This window comes from Aquila chrysaetos, chromosome 24 (assembly GCF_900496995.4).
Source record: "Aquila chrysaetos chrysaetos chromosome 24, bAquChr1.4, whole genome shotgun sequence".
Taxonomy (NCBI): domain Eukaryota; kingdom Metazoa; phylum Chordata; class Aves; order Accipitriformes; family Accipitridae; genus Aquila; species Aquila chrysaetos.
Genome location: NC_044027.1, coordinates 18,238,901 through 18,257,982, shown reverse-complemented (window position 1 = coordinate 18,257,982; position 19,082 = coordinate 18,238,901). Strand labels below are relative to the sequence as shown.

General features: G+C 39.7%; 1 protein-coding gene across 1 annotated transcript; it reads left to right on the top strand.

The window, feature by feature from the left end:
* Positions 1–2,581: 2,581 nt before the first annotated feature.
* Positions 2,582–17,941, top strand: STOM (stomatin). The gene is made up of 7 exons (XM_029999943.2): positions 2,582–2,733; positions 9,808–9,911; positions 10,795–10,867; positions 11,752–11,834; positions 14,569–14,772; positions 15,279–15,413; positions 17,330–17,941. The coding sequence occupies exons 1-7, from the start codon at positions 2,685–2,687 to the stop codon at positions 17,522–17,524; spliced, it is 843 nt and encodes a 280-aa protein (XP_029855803.1). The 5' UTR covers positions 2,582–2,684; the 3' UTR covers positions 17,525–17,941.
* Positions 17,942–19,082: the final 1,141 nt, after the last annotated feature.

Below are 19,082 nucleotides of genomic sequence, written 5' to 3'. Positions count from 1 at the left end.
AATGTGATGCTGCTTTCATATATAATCATCTCCATCCTTTGACTTCTTCCATTAAAGGATGGGAATACATACATGTCTTTGTTATGTTTATGGTAACTGGGTGATAGACTCTTTTTCTCCCCCTTCTTAGATGCTTATTCTAAATGCATTGCTTTTGTTTTGAAAAGGAAGACAAGAAAATGTGGCTCAGCTCTGCTGTTAACATACATGCCATCTTATATACTATTTTATGAGATTTTTTTAATGAAAAATTTTAACCACATTTTTACATGATACAGAAAGAACCTCTACAATATGAGGAACAAGATCCAAAAAGTCTAGATCGATAGTCTTCAAAATTTTTGCACTGATGACTTTTCAATCGTTTCTATAAAAGAAACATTGTGAATTTTTCCTTAGATACTAACAATTAAAAGACTGTATTCCACAAGGCACTTAGTAATTCATTTTCTAAGTAACAAGGCAAAGAACTAGGTGATATTGTTGTCCTTGGATCTGGTCTCTTTGGATGAGGACTGAACTGTTTTCACACAATGAGACACCCATTAATTTTCATTTAACCATAACATCAAGATATTTACTACTCATGGTCAAATATCATATCACATTGCAAGCTGCTTCATGGTATTTGACAGGTGTATGGAGATGACAACTTGAGCCTACATAAGAATGATTCTTTATCGGTTCTCATTTGGACAGCTCAGAGGTTCTCTCTTCCTTTTACATATTTCAAAGAACAGCCCTACACGTTAAATATACACAGCAGTTTTGGACATTTTAGCATTTTATTCCATCTTTCTTATGGATGGTTTGCATGGTAGGGAAATGGAAAGAGACATGACGAATTTCAGAGAAGTGTGTCAGTCAAATTACCTTAAACATTAGCTTGCAACTGCAGTGCTCATGGTTAGACATTTTAACAGGTCAGTAAAACTGCTGCTGGCAGAACCACTTTCATCCATAGGGGTTTATCCACTGTACCTACTCAACGGATAAAGAAAGACATAGCCTACAAAGTTATTTAGATTAATTTTGCAAGAGTATAGGTAAACTCACACAAAATTGTAGACAACAGAACAAAACAAAAATACTGAGGAATTACTAATACCATAACAGCAGGTGTCAGCACTGATAAATGCATTATTAGTAACTGTTCACAAGCATGTAAGTAAAGATATAGGACAGAATGGAATTTCAAAAGGTCATAAGCACTCAGGGATCTTGAGACAGACTTAGTCATTAGTCTCATATACTGCTAATCTGGATCAGTCTGAAATCAGCTAGCAAAAGTGTGGTAGTAGGAGTTCATGCCAGCAACAGAAAGACTGTTTGTTCATTTGGGATCTTACTCTCACTGGGAGAAAGTGATCTTTCACCAATGCTGTTCATATCAGTTGGAGACTTCAAGAAACAGGACTACATTTCAGCATTCAGCACTCCACTCATACATTCTTCTCAATCAATCAAGCTGCCTAACCAAAAACTTCACTCCCCTGGTACATAATGGAAAGCAAAATTCATGCTGCCTCCAAGGAGCAGTCTAACCACAGAATAATATCAACACTTAAATCTCTGTGTGTTCTAGTAGTCTAATACCATTTTTCGTTCATAGGTTGCAACACATTTTACAAAGAAGCTAGCAATTGCACACTATCAGTACAACAATGCAATATGATAGATACAGGTTTGTACATGCCTCTCCCTGCCCGTTAATCACCAACATCCCATACATGAATAAAGGTTAAGGAATAGCCATGAATCATCTATAGTCCTCCTAATTCAGCCTAATAAGAACTCAACATTGGAACTTTTTTCAAATGTGACAATCTTTGTGACACTGGGTATGTAATGACTGTATGTGTAATGATGTGTTTCTACACACACCTTGTCTCTATGGGATGAAACTTGTAGAAAAGCAGCAGAGATCACAACTTTGGTGTCTTCAAAAAGGGATGAAAGGTCCAAACTCTCCATGGGTGTCCTGCAATAGGTCAGGAAGAAAAGCAGTAATACCTAAAACTTGAGTGGAATTTTTGAAAAGCAGGTTTTTCTCTTCAGGATTGTTTTAATTCCCTTCCCATTTTGGACACATGCTTCAGCGTGATCACAGAAAGAAATATGGTGTGCATTAGTATATTACTCCTCAAATGGAGTGGTTAAAAGGTAAATCTTATCCGTTTGAAAGCTGCTCCTTACTCACTCTTTCACGTGAGACCATACCTCAGCCATTAAAACCCATCAACTTTCATCCCTACGTTAAACCACGCGTGAGGCCAGGGCGCAGCTCGAACTCCCCTTACCGCTCCCCACACCAGGGGCTGACGGGGACCTGCTTACCTCAGGCGTTCCGCTGCCCGCCTGGCCCGCTCTGCTCTCGTTCCCTCGCCATTCCCTCCTTCCTCACACTCCTGTTCCCGCTCCCCTCCTCCCGCCCGCGCTCCAGGCACCGCTTTCCCGCTGCTGCCCGTCCCAACAGGGCGGCTGACCGCCTCCACGGCCGCCCCCTCCACATCGCCTCAGGCCGCCTCGTCTCCTCAGGTGGCGGGCGGGAGCGGAGCGGGGGGGGCGGGCGGACACGCAACGCGCAACCGCCGCGGCCCCACCCTCGCCTCGCGGGGCAGGGCGGGGCGGGAGCGCGGGGCAGCCGCGGCGCGGGCAGCTCTGAGGGGACGGCGGCAGCGGCCATGGCAGACCACGAAGCGGGGATGGCGCCTAAAGCCCGCCGGGCGCAAGGTAACCGCGGCAGGGGGGGAGAGGGGCAGTCCCCAAGGGGCAGCGGGGGCACGGACCCTCAGCTGGTCGCTCCCCGCGGGCTCCGAGCCCCGGGCGCTTTCCTGTCGCTCTCCGGTTTTGTTTGGGGGGGGGGGGGGGGGGTTGGTTCTTTTTGTCGGTTTTAATTATTATTTTATTTAGTCGCTGAGGAAAGTTTGCCGATCCTTCCCCAAAGTTAATCCCGCGGAAAAAAAAGCGAGGAACGGTTCTACCTCGCCTCCCGGGCAGCCTCCCGCCTTCCTCAGCCCCCAGCAGCTCCGCGGGCCTTGCCGAGACCGACCGGCCCCCTCAGCGCAGGCCGGGCCCCGGCGGGCGGCCCCTCCGCGGCTTCCCCGGCTAACGGCCGGGTGGCGGGACGGAGCCCCGCGGGTGGCCTTGCCCAGCAGTGCCGCAGCTCCCGGCTGCGCGTCTCTGTGGAAATCGCCCACGGGAAGGGAGAGGAGCATCGCTGAGAGTTGGCCCCGCTCGCGAAACTTGGGTTGTGCGTTTCGTTTTCTTGTTAGGGAGCTCGGATCGCTAAGGGGAAAGCTAAACAAGTAATTAAGAGCAGAGGCAACAGAAGTGATCCCCGAGGCACTGCGCCAGCAAATGAGAGCAAAAAGAATTTGGCTGTTTACACCGCTAGTGCTTTTCACTTGAGCAACATGTTGGATAGCTGTGACTGGAGGGAGTGATAAAAGTCAGTTGTGTTTCCTCAAGTGGGGCAAGGAAGCTGTAGTTAATTTTTACTTCTTGGTATCGTTATTCTAGTGGGGTTTGCCCTTTCGGTTAGTAGGTGTGAGTGTAACTTGGGTCAGAAAGTTTTGGAGACAATGCACTAAAATAACGCAACTAACAGGTTCTGTCCCTGGAAGCTGGAGCGTTTTCCTGTTACTTCCGTTGTTCAGAAACAGACTACGGAAAAGTCATGATTTATTTTACATTTTTGTCATTTGCAACTGGAGAAGGAAGTATATTTATAAGATCAGTTTATATACGAAGGCTTTGGCTGGGTAATCTGAGTTGTTGTATAAATAACTGTAGATCTATTTGGGCCCCATGCCTAATGACACATGCTAGTTCTTGTATCCTTGGAGAGGATCTACATTTCATTCTGTAAGTATGTTAGTTATTAATACCTAACAGTGGTCACTCTGATGCTAACCTTGTCTGGGAATCGGCAAGCCTTTCACTTTCCATGCTACCAAGGTTGTTTCTTCTGTAGTTACTGTGTGATGTGTTGTTTTGGAGGCTAAAGCTGGCTACCAATTATTTTTGTCATAATAAAGTATCTATGGAGTAAATGGCATTATACAAAATTTTGGTTATTAGATATAATGATTTTGGCTATTTCCCATGTGAAATGCTTTGAGAAGCACCTGAAAAGACATTTAGTTCTCATTGAAAGTAGTACTCCTCATTATTCCTGATTGCTTGCTAATTAACAAACAGTAGAGTAACACCCTTTGGTCATTCTCAGAGTATCCTGGATTTGACAGAGCAGCATGGAAGTGGAGATCTCTATCTAGTATTGCTTGCCTTGTATTCAGTCCAGTTGATCTCCCATATGCATTTTGTTTTAAATCTGGTGGGTTGTTTGCACAGTTGTGGAGCAAGGTCCCTTCCTCTCCTGGTACCTAGGAGTCTGACACATTCTTGCTATTTGACAGTAGTGATGTGCTTGTTCACATTGTGTAGTCTTTGTCTTTGCAGAAGAAAATAAATCACAAGTGAAGTGTATGCCACACCTCAAGCGGTAATGAGAACTTCCACTTTCATGTCAGCCTCCAGCACTAAGTGTTTATTATAAATTGTTAATACTGTTTGATGATCCAAGTGATAATCTCTTGCTAAAGTAATGGTAACTGTTCCAGTCAGCCTTAAGGGATTGAAGGCTGATTCAATTTTTTTTTTTTTTTAATATTCTTTCTCCTTGTGGTTTATTTCTTGAAGATGTACGTAATCTATTGCAGATTATCCACAAATAAGATTCCTCTGATTAAATTCCAGGTGAGAGTTTTTAATACCTTGATAATAAGAGAGCAAGAATTTTGCAAGTGTTTGAACTGAAGCTGTAGGGGTATATGACAGTGTTCGGTGCTTTAGAAAATCAAGTAAGAGAGGACTGAAGTTGAGTAGCTAGAGCTACTGCAAGTTTAAAAAAAAAAAGGACTTTCTGCTGTTGGTGCCTCATCAGCATCTGCAGCATGGAGAACTGCTTCAGACTGACTTCTAATTAAGTCTTGCAACTCTTTTATGTCAATAGTTGCTTTTAAGTCATAGCTATTCATGATAGCTGAAGTTGGAAAGAGAGGTTATTAAACGTTTGTATTTAATAAAATATTAGAATACTAATATGACTTATTTTCAAGTAACTGATTTATTTTTCAGCTTTCTGGTTTTTATAGCTCATATTCCCGTATTGGTATGGCTAATTGAAATGTACATTTTAGACTGGAATTGATAAGTCTTTTGCAAATTTAAAATCTCCCACTGTTATGGAAAATTTTTAATTTTGTTCCACGTATACTGCCTTTAGCATATTATTCCAACAGCTAGTTGGATATATCTATCTGCTCAAAAGAAACTATACACTTTTTCTAAGAGAAAAGGTGATAGTTATTAATTGCTTGAGATTAGAACCAGTTTTTGCTTTTTATCAGAGGCCTAGCCTATACCTGGTATTTCTATGTTTAATCCCTTGGAAAGATATCATAATTTGCAATTCCCTAAACTCTATTTGAAATAAACTTGAAGCTTTAAAACCTTTAAGGAAGGGAAGAAAATTTGTATGCATATCTAAAAGAATGTACCATTTCTGAAACATGGACTTTGAATGTTAATGGTAGCATTTGGTGAATTTGTAGCACCCATATTTTGTAAGTAGTTTGACTTCTAATTAATTACATGAGTTCCAGGGTGTGTTTTCCCCATTCTTTTTAGTCTAGGTGTTAGAAAATTATGTGAATGCTGGATCTCCAGAGCTGAAGGGATTCTCTTTGTTAACGTGAAATGATCCAAAGTCATGATGTACCTGACATTACTGCATGAGCGTATGGCAGTCAGTGCCATAGCGGATGACGGAGTTGATGGAGGAACAAGATGGGTGGAGGTCCATCTTGTAATGAAACAAACATTGTCTTCCTACAAGGAAAGGAAATAAACTAGGAAATACAAAGGGATTGTTCTTTTTAAATATATATATGCATTTAAAAATATTAAAGGTCACATGAAAAGTTAAGCAGGAGTGCTAAAGAAGCGATTGTGCTGCAGTACAGAAGCCTTCAAGTTGCACAGTTGCTCAAGTATTTTTGCATTTTTGATTGGTTGCCTTGATTTGCACACCAATGGCCTGCTATAAATTCAAGTTGTGGGCTTGTCTGTTTTTTAACTTAGAAGAACATTCCAGTGGAATGGTTAGAGATGGTGGAGTTGGGCTTGTTCTCGTGTAAGCGGGACTTTGAGCATCTTTTCACAGCCAGCAGAGAATAGTTGAAACGGAGTTGATGTGCTCATCATTAAAGAATATTATTTCTTAATACAAATTATTTCTGTGATTAATAACAGTTCTATGATTAATAGTAACAGCTGTAATATGATAATTTGTCTTTTTCTTTCATGATTTTCTAGGCCTTGTCTCTGCAAGTCATAGTGCCTTTAAAATGAGGGACAGCTCCCAACCCCAATAGCAGTGGAGAAAATGCAGTGTACTTTGTATGTTTTGAACATAATCTGAGTTTTGGTGGTGTCTGGTTTTTGAAGCCATTACATTGTTTTTCGCATTGCTTTTTCAGCAGCTGCATACATTACAGTATATTAATATTTAAATATATATCCCCAGCAATTATTGTTAATGATCATGCATCTGTTGTATGAGCAAGGTTTTGGTTTTGTTGTTGTTTGTTTGTTTTTTCTTTGGGAGGAGTAAATTGCATTTCTCCTTTCGAGTTTAATTATATAATGGTATCAGAAATATCACATGGGGAGTCTGGCTTAGGGAGAAGCAAAACCCACTTCTCGAGTTCCCAGGCAGAACTCTCGCTACAAAACCATTTTTCCTTATTTCTTACTCTAGTTCTCTTCAGCTAATCTTGAATGCTACAGATGCAGCTAAGAAATAAAAGACAAACTTTCTATTCTTGCTTTGCCCCTGGATCACAAAATATGCTGAACGTCTGTTTTCAGTAGTTCTCTAGTTGTTTTGTGGGGACTTAGTGAAAAGAATATCTCTTTGAGCTGTCCTTTGACACTGCCTGCCAAAAACAAAGATATGTTTGTCTCTGTTAAAAGATTCACATGTGATGGGTGAAAGAGGGCTGGGAGGTGGTCTGCTGTAGCCAGCACCCAGGGTGGTGTAAAATTTTTCTTTTTTTGGCATGTTTGTTGGGCAGGGAGGGATATGCATCATCTGCAAGAGGTGCATCTGAGGCTGCGAATTACACCTGCACCCTCTCTGTTGGTCTCATTTCAGTGCTGTTGAACTAGCTGCTATTTAGAATCTAGTATCAATGAGCCTGACTGAGAAATCTGGCAAGAATGGCCCGTTGATGAAGTTATCCAAGTCCCACGAATGAGATGTTCAAAAATCGCAATAAGAAAGCTCATTCCACAGATGCCAAGCATGTTTCTTGTATTTCATATAGTTTTTCACAAGACAGCATCTCTCTTGCTTTTTGTATTGTGAAATATACCACATGATGGGACAACAATTGTTGCAAAATAAAGCGTGCGCTTACTGAATCTTGAAATTTTACATTATTTGAGTTGTGACTTCTACATTCACATTCAACTGGGAAGGAAATGGATAATTTTTTTTCTATGCTGTAGTTCTGGTAAGAGCAGGTAGGTGGTTGGTGCTGAAGACTTGATGTTAAACTGTAGAGTAGAACTGAAGCAGGATCCTCAGCTCCTTTAGGTTTATAATAGTTATTAAGTAAAAGTTATTAAGTAAAAATCCTCCCTGTCAGTGTAGATTGTGAATACTTTTTATGGTTTTAGGCTGACTAATACCTTGTTGCTAAATGAAAGGTAATGTTCCCTTCGCTAATGAGTTTACAGATGTTGCTTAATGCTGACAGCTGCTTAATACCAATATGCATAGGTAATGCATTTCCTTGACTTTCACAGAAGGCCTGGAAGTTACTCCTTTAATCTGGTATTTCCACTATGTAATAATAAACCTGTGGGGGAATATGTTTAGGAAACTTTCCATAGAGGAACTTTAAAATGACGCATGATACGGCATGTCCTTGAGGGTTATTATACTGGCATGTGACAGGGATATAAATTATAGGTAAGATAGCCAGCTGGCTTCAGAAGCTTTGAGTAACTTCATAAAATTCAAGATACTGTGTGAGACAAACTGATTATTCTCCACCACCTCCATATTCCATCTTACTTGAAAGGCTAGGAGTACCTTTAAGACCCACAATCAGTGAAAAAGAGGACTGGAAACTTCAATATTGGTTCCCAGTTATTTTGCTGACTTGTATGACTTTAGTCAAATATTGCGGATCTAAATTTGCAAAGAATATACTATTATTTGCTATTACTCACTTGCAAGGTTAGCGATATCTAATGACTGATCTGTCTCACTTCTTGCTTTATCCAAGGCATATGCTGCTAATGCCAAGTTCAGTTGCAGGCACAACAAAATCCTTACTCATGTACCTGGTTGTTAAATTCAATGGATATTTTTCAAAATCAAGATTTTGCTTTATAATAAAATGGGTTCTACTTAAAATAACTGGTTAGGGTGGAGACTCAGAGACTTATTTCTTATAACTGGCCAGTTTTGTTGTACAAATTGAATTGTAGTTTTGTTTGGTGAATACAGAAAACAATTCATTATATAATTCCAGGTAGAACTAAACTAAAACTTCCAGATTCTTTAATGCAATTTCTTTCTAAGCAAGTTGCTGAATGCAGTCTATTAGATAACAAGACTCCAGTCCTTTAAGTATTTGTTGCATTTATCAAGTTAGGATAACGTAGGTTAGGTTGCGTATTTGCAGCACTGAAAGAGGGTATTTACAGTTCAGCAAAATCAGGGAGTGTGGTCCTGAAGCAATATTTGTTCATCTCAATGTGAGAATTGTGTTTTTTCTAAGCTTTGTGGGTGCTCCTTGGCACTTCGTACTTTTGGCTTTTAAAGGATGGAGTGAGAAGGATGAATTTCAGTATCTCCACAGTAGGCACGCGATGGCTCTAAGTGCTTGGTTTCACCCTGGGATATCCCCAGTTGGCAGTGGGCTCCTGGCAGCCTATTAGGGGTCTTAGCTGGCAGGATAAGAAACTTCCTATAGCTTTCTGAATGCTTCCCAGCATGTCTGCATTTCGTCATGGCGCACTGCTTTTTTTAGCTGTGTAATATTTGAAACCACTAGGTCTTGTTGTTCGCTGGTTCTGGAAATACCTTCAGTTGGTGTCATTTCATGACAGAGAACTGTCATGTTCGTTTCCTAAGCATAAGGAGTCTTTGGCCAAGAAATGCTTTGTAGAGACTTTATTTCATGTCCAGCTAATCCTGTACCACACCTTATCCTACTTCCTAGATATAACAGTTCTGAGAATTGTCATCTTAGATCTGCACCTATGACAGCTGGAACATAAACCAAATTCTAAATGTCCTGTCACCAGAATGGATAGGCTTTGGGGTATTTGCATTTCACTCATTAAGCAAATGTTGCTCTGACTTCCTTAGACAATAAAAGAACAGGATTTCTACTGCTGCCTATTGGTCATTCTGCTAGAGAAAACTGGGGAAGAGGGAGGCATTTGAAAGTCTATACTTAAATGTTAGCATACTTAATTCTGCATAAATGTTACTTGGACCACATTCTGCCCTCAGCTATCTTGTGCAACTTCTAGAGACTAGTGAAAATGAAAGCAGAATTTGGCTTTTAATTTGACTTCTGATCCAAACCTAATGAGTTTGGCCAGAGGAGTAGTGCTAACAGTGGCTTATCTCAAGGAATATTTAACATAAATATTGTAGGCACTTTAACAGGCAGTCTTGGTTTTAAAAATCTGAAAAATTCTGCTCTTTTCTTGCAGATGACTCTGATACTGGCCTTGGTTTGTGTGGATGGATCCTGGTGATCACTTCACTTTTTTTCACAGTTATTACATTTCCTGTATCAATCTGGATGTGCATAAAGGTAAAATTGTTCACTGCTAAGTTGGCTTAAAACTTTAAGCAATGCAGATGCTTCCTGGTGGTTATTATTGTTCTCTATTTTATGTATTTGTTTTAAACACAAATTAATCTAATGCTATTCTTTCTTGAACTATAGCAGACCCCAACATTTCAGTGCATTAATCTTCAGTGCTATTACAGTATTTAGTCAAAGCGGGTTTTGCATTGACCTCTTTACTACATCTGCCCAGTTGTCATTAGTATATAAGCTAGTTTGGAAAATCAGAATACTTGCAAGAACACACAATTACTCTTGGAGGACTGATTTTAATTTTATTTCTTTTTAAGGAGATCTCTCCCTATATATATAGGTGTGTAAATATGAAGTACATAAACCTAAATATATAAGTATGTGCATATATGTGGCTGTGTGTGACAGATTCATAGAGACTGTGTCATCTGTGATCACTTCAAGCTTGATGTTTTCAGTTTCCAGACTGGAGGAAATAACTCCTACTTTGTTTTGGCTAATATACAGCATCAGAATTAGAGCTGGGAAAATCTCTGCTGGGTCACATCTACTGCACTTTGTTTTGTTGTTGCTAGGATATTCCTGATGGCTACTTCTAGTGCTTGGTCCTGCCCAGATGACGTGCTGTTGCTTCTCCTGTTGATAGATGGTGCCACAGTCTGAAGAATATTTCGTGTGGAATATCGTCCTGATTGTTCTTTCTGCTGTTTGCTTTTTGACAATAAAGTTTAGGCTAAAATTCTCAAAAGCAGCCAGTATAGAAATGTATGTTACATCTGAGACTCCAGACTGTCTTAGACTGCTGTATATATAGTTTGGAATCCATCACATGGTTTCGGGAAACCCTTGCATGACATCCAACTATTTATTGCAGATTATAAAGGAATACGAACGAGCCATCATATTCAGACTTGGACGCATCTTAAAAGGAGGAGCAAAGGGACCAGGTATGTCCTGGAGAGCGTTCTTACTAAATATTTGTTCTAATTAAGTCATCAGCAAAATAATAGCTGTCGAGAGGCATTGCATTAGACTGGCAAATGGATTTCTCAAGAATTTTGTAACTTCCAGTGAGAGGATATGTTACTTTATATGGAGAAGATAGTAAACTAATTATCTGTGCGTGTTACCCAGATCTCCTTAGTTAATGCGTGGTCTTCAGGTAGAATCAAAAGCACAGAATGTAAGGGGAGGAATAATGGCATCAAATGTGCTATTTTAAAAAAGAAGTTTGATATGTCAGTTAAAACCTGAATGGTCTGAAAGCCTCGATGTTCTTCAAAAGAAATAGAAGCAATTAAATTATTTGATAGTTTTGAAAAGTTTCCTGTGTATAGTAGAAATTCTGATGAGATCTGAAAGAATGTTATTTTCAGCTGTTGCTCCTGCTGCTCAGAGTGACAGAGAGGGGCAATAGCCTCTTCCTGCGTTTTCATCCGGGGTTTTGCAATACTTCCACATTGCTGTAAAGTTGAAGAATTACAGTGATCCACCAGAACAAAAGGAGGTTGATAGTTTCTACTTGCCAGAATTAGGCTCCACCAGTAACTATGTGGGACAGATTTTCAGAAGTAGCTGTTAAGAGTTCTGGGTTTTTTTCCAAATGTTAAAGAGTTCTAAACAAGTTAGACCTGAATAAATTGAAGTTTCTCAGCATACTTTTTTGAAAATCTTAGCCTGGTTTGAAGGCCACTAACGAAGATGCTGCTGAGCTTGGTACAAAGAAGGCTATGTAGCTACAGTGGTTGGGCTTAAGCTTATTTCAGCAGCAAGTTTCATCTGTTTTTAATGACCCATTTTCACATCTTCTTGAATGGATTTTTTTGTACAGGTTTGTTTTTTGTCCTGCCCTGCACAGACAGCTTCATCAAAGTTGATATGAGGACCATCTCTTTTGATATTCCTCCCCAAGAGGTGAGTTTGCACTTGCCTTTGTATCTGCTGAAGTGTATGCAGAATTTTTTGCACTTCCTTTTTCCTTTCCCCCTCTCAGTATTGGGTAGCGTGTAGTTTTAATATAGATTTCTTGTGCAGGTTCAATGTATTGTGAAGAATACATACATCCTTTAGTAATACCATTCTATAAGAGAAGATCCCTGAAAGAAAACAAATTATGCTGTCCTCTAAGGAACAAATAAGATAACTTAATACTGTCTAAGAGCTAGAATGGGAGGGGTTTGGAATGAAGACTGCTGGACTTCATGCAACATCTCTAATTGTTTTTGTGAAATCTGGAAGATTTCCAGAAGCAGCAGTGATCGTTCCTATGCCAATTTAGTTGTGCATCCAGATGTAGAAAATAGCTAAAATAATGGGGTGAAATTATTATATACATCAAATGCTATTAATAGCAACTCTGGGTAATGGTCCACTCACGTGGGTTTTGTGTACACGTTGCTTCTATGTCCTGCTATGCGCAGGAACATTACAAAGATGTACTGCACCTAATGTCATCTGATGTCTTTCAGTTTGAAGGTCCTAAAGAACAGAAAAATTACTTTTATTTCTAGTCTGTTTTTCCTTGGACATCTTAATTTTTTAGCAGAATCTCTCTACAGCATTAAGCTAGCTGAACTCAGTGATGCCAACTCAATGGATAACAAAAGAATGAAAAACAGCTAGCCCTCTAAAAATAAGTTAGTGAACAATTGTATGTTGATGATTATAACTGTATCCCTCGTGTATCTGATGTATTTTGCAAGACAAAGATGCCTGATGCAACCTGTCTGGTGCATCTGTTTCCTGTCATATTTGCTAGTCGGTTTATTGCTCATCATTAGTTGTAGATTTAGACAAATGGCAACTGTCATGGTACACTCTAAAGGGTAATTGGTAGAAACCTAATCACTGGGAGGCAAAATGTGCTTGCAGCTGCTGATGTGCCATTAGTGAAGCCATCAGTTCTACAGTTTTTCTTTTGGCTTGATTAAATTATGCTTATGGATTTAGGTTGGTTTGTTTTCAGTGGGTAAAAGCAGAAATACATTTTTATTCATACAACATGATTTCTGTGCATGCTACTTATTCTTTGTCTATCTTATGCTACTATGAAAAGCCTGCTAAAATGGTAGTTTGGGGAAGGACACGGCAGGTAAGTCTTGAGGGTCAGGTAACTCACATGTCCCTCTCTTGTTGAATAACATAATAGTAATTGTCTAACATGGAATTAGGACACCTCATCCCATGGTCGTGTAGCATATTTCAATCTCTTTTTAACTTAACTTTAAAATATAATTAATATTAATGCTTCTTTCTCTTCTAAACCTTCAAGAGCATCTGTCTTTATCTTTGCAAGTACATCTTTTGCTTAACATACAAGTGTTAAATTCAGTAAATCACCTGAATCTAGCTCTGAGAATGTTCACAAATTGGATTTCCTGTGCAACTTGTCAAGAAATCACCACATGCTCTTTTAGTAGCACAAGGTGGCATTTCAATCACAAGTACCTCCAAGAAGGACAGTGAACTGCCAGATAATAACAGAGAGATTTCTAATTAAATATTGAAGTAAGGCTGACACCCATGCAGCTGGTCATTGGGATGGGCAAAACCAATTTTGTCAGTAGCTAGACATACTTCAGTGAAACCTTCCAGTCTTTTCTAAAATGTCTCATGGGTACGGCTCTCTGTTTCTCTAAGCTTCATTATACACTGACACCCTTTTTTACGAAGTTTCTGCATTCCTGTAAAGTAACTTACACAGCCACTGCTGTGCTAGACTTTCTGGCATTGGCCATTCTTATGTTATGGAATAAGCAGTATTTGAGAACTGCCTTCAGCTACAGTCACACCTGCAGTATGGGAAACTCTCATTTACGATGTTTCTTTGACTGTGCAGCTGAAATACGCTGCCTCTTCCCTCGCCTGCTTTTTTAAATAGGTTGCATGTTTTGCCCTTGTTTTGTGAACTGACATACCTGCAGAGTTATGTCTTCTAAATGAATAGTTTTGTGACTGAAGTTAAATACAAGTGAAAATCTAATGTGTCCTAAATTTGCAATTATAGTCATTATTAACCTTTTTTCTGTGTACAGAAACATCAAATGAGCCTCTCATAAATGTTTCCAGTGTGTGCTCTTAACTAGAGTGCTTTAACCCATTTTGAATGTAGTGGTCCAATACTCCTATCTCCGCATTTAAACAAAATAACTTTGAGTGCTAACGTCTTGGAGCCTTTCCTGTTACCCTGGTCCTTCATTATGCATACCTCTTGCATTCCTGTGCAGTCAATCTGCCTCTTACACATCTGTTACTAGAAGCCTCACCAAAATACAGCATCGGGACTTGCCTGGTTATGAGCAGACTTTGGCCTCTTCAGGGATCTGCTTGGTAGAGTAACATGGGATACAGTGAATTTGAAGAACTGAGTTAGAAATAACATTACGGCAAGGCTAATGGAATTTATTTTTCAATGGGAAGTGTTCTAATCCTGTATTTAGTCTTAGCTTCGCAGAGCTATACTGGAAGGTTTGTGCATCTGTACATAGACATGTTCGCATGCAGCATATGTGTATGACCTTTTGTTTTCAAGATAGTTGCTTTATCCTGGGAAAAAACAGAAGTTTGTCGAGTAAAACAAATAGAGAATTATCATTATATTCAGTAAATATATGCTTAATTATTATATGCTTTCCCCATTGCTTTTTAGATCTTGACCAAGGACTCTGTGACAGTTAATGTAGACGGAGTGGTTTATTACAGAGTTCAGAATGCCACCCTTGCTGTAGCAAATATCACAAATGCTGACTCAGCCACCCGTCTTTTAGCACAGACTACTTTGAGGAATGTTCTGGGGACCAAAAACCTTTCTCAGATTCTCTCTGATCGTGAAGAAATTGCACACAGCATGCAGGTATGAGCAACTTTACCGAAGCAATCCATCAAACAATCAGTTAAGCAGCAATCCCATAGATAACTTACAGGTCGGGATTTATTTTACTTTTGAACTGATAAGCCAAGTTGTGATTTGGAGCTTTAGGTAAAACCCAGTCAAGAGCTATTGGGATGGCATTCTGTATAATAAAAATGAGTGACTAAAGCAATAATGGAGTGGTGAGGCTAGCAAGTGGGAATGAGGGATACGGGAGAGGAGGGCTTCCCTGGATCATTATGTCAATACTCCGCTGTTGAAGGAAGTCATGCCACAGAATTCCTTCAATATATTAATCAAGCTCTGGGGGGTTTTGTTAGTTTACAACAGTTATGCTTTTATAATTATCAAATCATAATATAAAAACAAAAGCCCTTAAAGTCCAAGAATTGTAAGATAATTCATTTGGTTTGTTGGTCATTCTTCAAATTTGGACATTCGTTTGCAGCCAGGTAGATGGCTTAACTTAATTGTCCTGCCTTATACAGGCCACGCTTGATGAGGCAACAGATGATTGGGGCATTAAGGTGGAACGTGTGGAGATCAAGGATGTGAAATTACCCGTCCAGCTGCAAAGAGCAATGGCTGCAGAAGCAGAAGCTGCCCGGGAGGCGAGAGCTAAGGTAGTAACATCAACATGTGGGTCTGGATTTATTTAATTTTTTTTTCTTCATGATTAATTCAGTGTGGTGATGTAGAGGATGAAGATTCTCAGCCAGATTGTGTTGTAGCAAATAGGAGTGCAGGGCAGGATTTTTGTGGATTTGTGTCTGGGTACTTGCTCTATTTTATTGTGGTTCATGCAGGTGAGATTTCCTTCAAAAACGCAGAATCTCTATTTTTTTCCACACCCCAAGAACAAATCATAAATGGAACAATTTTGAGGTTATTAGGTGGAGCCTGCAGTGAATTAGAAGCCAAACTTTCTTCCAGACTTTTCCTGACTAGCCCTGATTTTAGGCAAGTCCTTTGTTTTCTGTCTGTTACTTCATATGAGAAATAAAACGGCTGTAATATTTAAGTTTTGTCACCCTTAAGGTGACCAGTGATCATTTTGGTCATGATGTCTTATTCCCTTCTGAGGTGGGAGAAGGTGATACTAAATATTGAAGTTTGGAGTGAAAATCCTCAGGGGCAGTTAGAGCTGCTGTCCTTTTCTAAGACTAGGCAAGTTAGCGTTCTCCCTTAATGTTCTGTGCCCTGCAATTTGTCTCCTCTGGTGGTTTGTTAATCCCATCTGGAAAACTTATTTTGACCTCCATAGATGCAACTGTAGATTCTGTTTTCAAAAAAAACGAACAAAAAACCCTAGCTGTCCAAAAAACCACTTTTTTGGTAGACTAGGCTGGTAGATGAGGGTTTCTGGTAGATAGTAGTGGTCTGTTGAGCTGCCTACCAGTAGAAAAATGGAACTTGTGTTCTAAATACTAAAAATTTGTCTTGCCAAAGGGAGGTTTACTAGAGTTCATCTAATGCCATGAAGATTAAATGTAATCTTAAGATGTTCATCTCTCTCTCTCACACACACACACACACACACGTGAGTGATTTTTATGCACATATATATGACTGATTTTCATATCTGCCACTTAATTACGAGTTTCATTAACTTTAACCTATCTTCAGGTTCTAATTATAAAATTTATTTTTTATTTTCATGGGAAATAAATGATGTACTGAATTTTATTACGCTTCAGGGCTAGCAATTATTGAATGTGAAGTTGGTGGTGCACCTAGGAAAAGATCTTTAAGCCTACATTAGTGCTCCAAGTATTAACATCTACTTTTTTTTTTAAGCTTAATTACTTTGTGATTATTTTTTATTATTACTATTATTTATTCTGACGTTTAAAAGAATATTGTGCCTTCGCAATAGAACTCTAGGGGAATAGGCACTTGCCTGTGCCAATATGCATGTAAATTGCCTCACCAATAACTTACCTGTTAAAACTGTGGCATCCTCCAATCCAGCCGTCCTTTACAAATATTCAGAAAATATTTATATTGTCCCAGTGCAGAAGGGCCCTGCTTGTAAAGAAGTGCATGACCAAAAATCTGTCCCTGTTGAGCTCATAATTAAAAAGAATGAGGGAATAAAAAGGTATTTCCCCAGTAAGAAACATGCCAATCACCTGTCAGGCCGTTGTAGAGACAAAAAATACAGCTGTAAGTAAAAAGTATTTTCAGATACGTGAGGGGAGTGCCTTCTGGTTTTGAGAGGCAGTGCTGAAAGAAGCACAAAAGAAGTTTTTGAAAATAGCACAAATGCCCCCATTGCATTGCCAGCTCTTGTGATCTGGCATCCTGACACTGAATGGGAGGAAGACAGGCCTACAGGGCCTTGGAAGCAAACAGGAGTAGCTTACGTCTGAGCAAGAGAAAAGGCAGAATGGGTGAAAGAACATGGTAAGGGGAGGTCACTTGATCAAAGTGATGAGCAGTGTCTTTGGTTTATGACTTACGGCTCAAGTCATCCTACAGATTTCTAGTTTATTATTGTGCCAGGATGAATTCAATTTCATTCATTTTGCCTCCCTAGGTAATTGCAGCTGAGGGTGAAATGAACGCTTCCAGGGCCCTGAAAGAGGCATCCATGGTTATTACGGAGTCCCCTGCTGCTCTTCAGCTTCGTTATTTGCAGACCTTGACCACAATTGCTGCGGAGAAGAACTCCACCATCGTCTTCCCATTGCCCATAAATATGCTGCAGGGCATCATAGGTGCAAATCGCTAGGTAGAGTCGGGGGAGAGAGTTTGGAGTGGGGGTTTTTTTGCTACAGCAAATGTTTGCAATACTGAATTCCCTGTGTATTATAGCTTATGGCAGTGTTAAAGTGGATTTGCTGAGGAACCTCTTTTGTTATACTAAGTGTGTTATAAAACTTTATATATAATGTTTGTGAATATAGACGATCAAAACATTTGAAATTGAAAAGCTTTCAAAATGAGTACAGGTGGATTGTGATCTTAAAGCAGCATGTATTCATACTATCCTGGGTGGGACATCTTTAATCTGTAACCTCCCATTTTCAAATAGTATATAAAACCATTTGTGGTGAAGGTGAGATGATCCAATGTTTGGAAAGAGAAGCGTTCCTTTTAATAAATGGGTCTGTAGCCCTGCAAGGGAAGCGGCACAGCCCTAACTATATTCTCTTGGAGTGTAGCTTTATGTGATGAAGTCATCAGATTGCTGTCATGTGGATTGGAAAAGTAACAGAAATTGATAACAGGAGTGAGAATACTATACTGGGTACTTTTGAGAATCAGGCTCATGCTCTCTAAAACAGTCCCCCATTCATGAGAAACAGTTGTTAGTGGAACTTTCCATCTCTGTTCTGCCACACAGAAATGGCACAAACATGCCGTAGTTATGGATACAATATGCTTGCAGTCACTGATGGGCTGTTCTGTTGTTAGGGTGGTGTGCCTGTATAGATTCATGCTTCTTCAAAGCACTGAAAAGTTGTTGGGTCTGCCTTTATCTGTCTCTCTTAAAAATGATTTTTAAAAGCCAAAGTACTGACTCCTGCATTTTATCCAGGTCTAAAACCTGCTTCTCTAGGAAGTAAGACCTCTGTATTGGCGGGGGCTGGTGATGTTTAACAGAAGATGCTGTACTGTTTGTGTATCTGTTCTAACAAATCAGTGATTTACCTGTTGATGCTGCTTCTGAGCAGACCAGTTGTATTTGTTGTGACACAAAGGGCTTATACTTAATACCAAAAGCGTGTAATCTTCAGTTTGTGTAGTCTTGAGCTGTAAGCCTGTTAACCTGTATTCATATTTTGTACCTGTTTAGTAGATGTAATTACAGATTAAAATGAGAATAATTAGAGTCTGGGGGTGGGGAGAGGCTCTTCAGGCTACCACCATTGCCGAGTTTGGCATCTGGTCTTCAATTACTGGGAGGTGGCAATGAAAACGAAAAGCCAAGATCAATGATGTAAGTGCCCTTCTTACAGTGGCCAGCATAAAGTGCCTAACATGTTTTTTAGTCACTTTTCTGGTACTATCAGTTCTGTTTTCACAGGTATTTTAGTAAGGGCAAGGTCTGTCTACCTGTGCCTTGATACACTGTGCCTTTGTCACTGTAGGAGAAGATGCCCAAGTGCTCTTAGGGCTTGAGCTAATCAGCACTGTTTCCTTTCTGCCTGTTTGCTGTGAATGTGTTTTCGTCCTCTGCATCATAAACGCAATATACCCATCTGCATGTGTTTGTCAGTACTTCACTTAATGTAAGCTGAGCTTGACTTTTTGGTGGGAGAGGGGGCAGAAATATGGTTAACAAA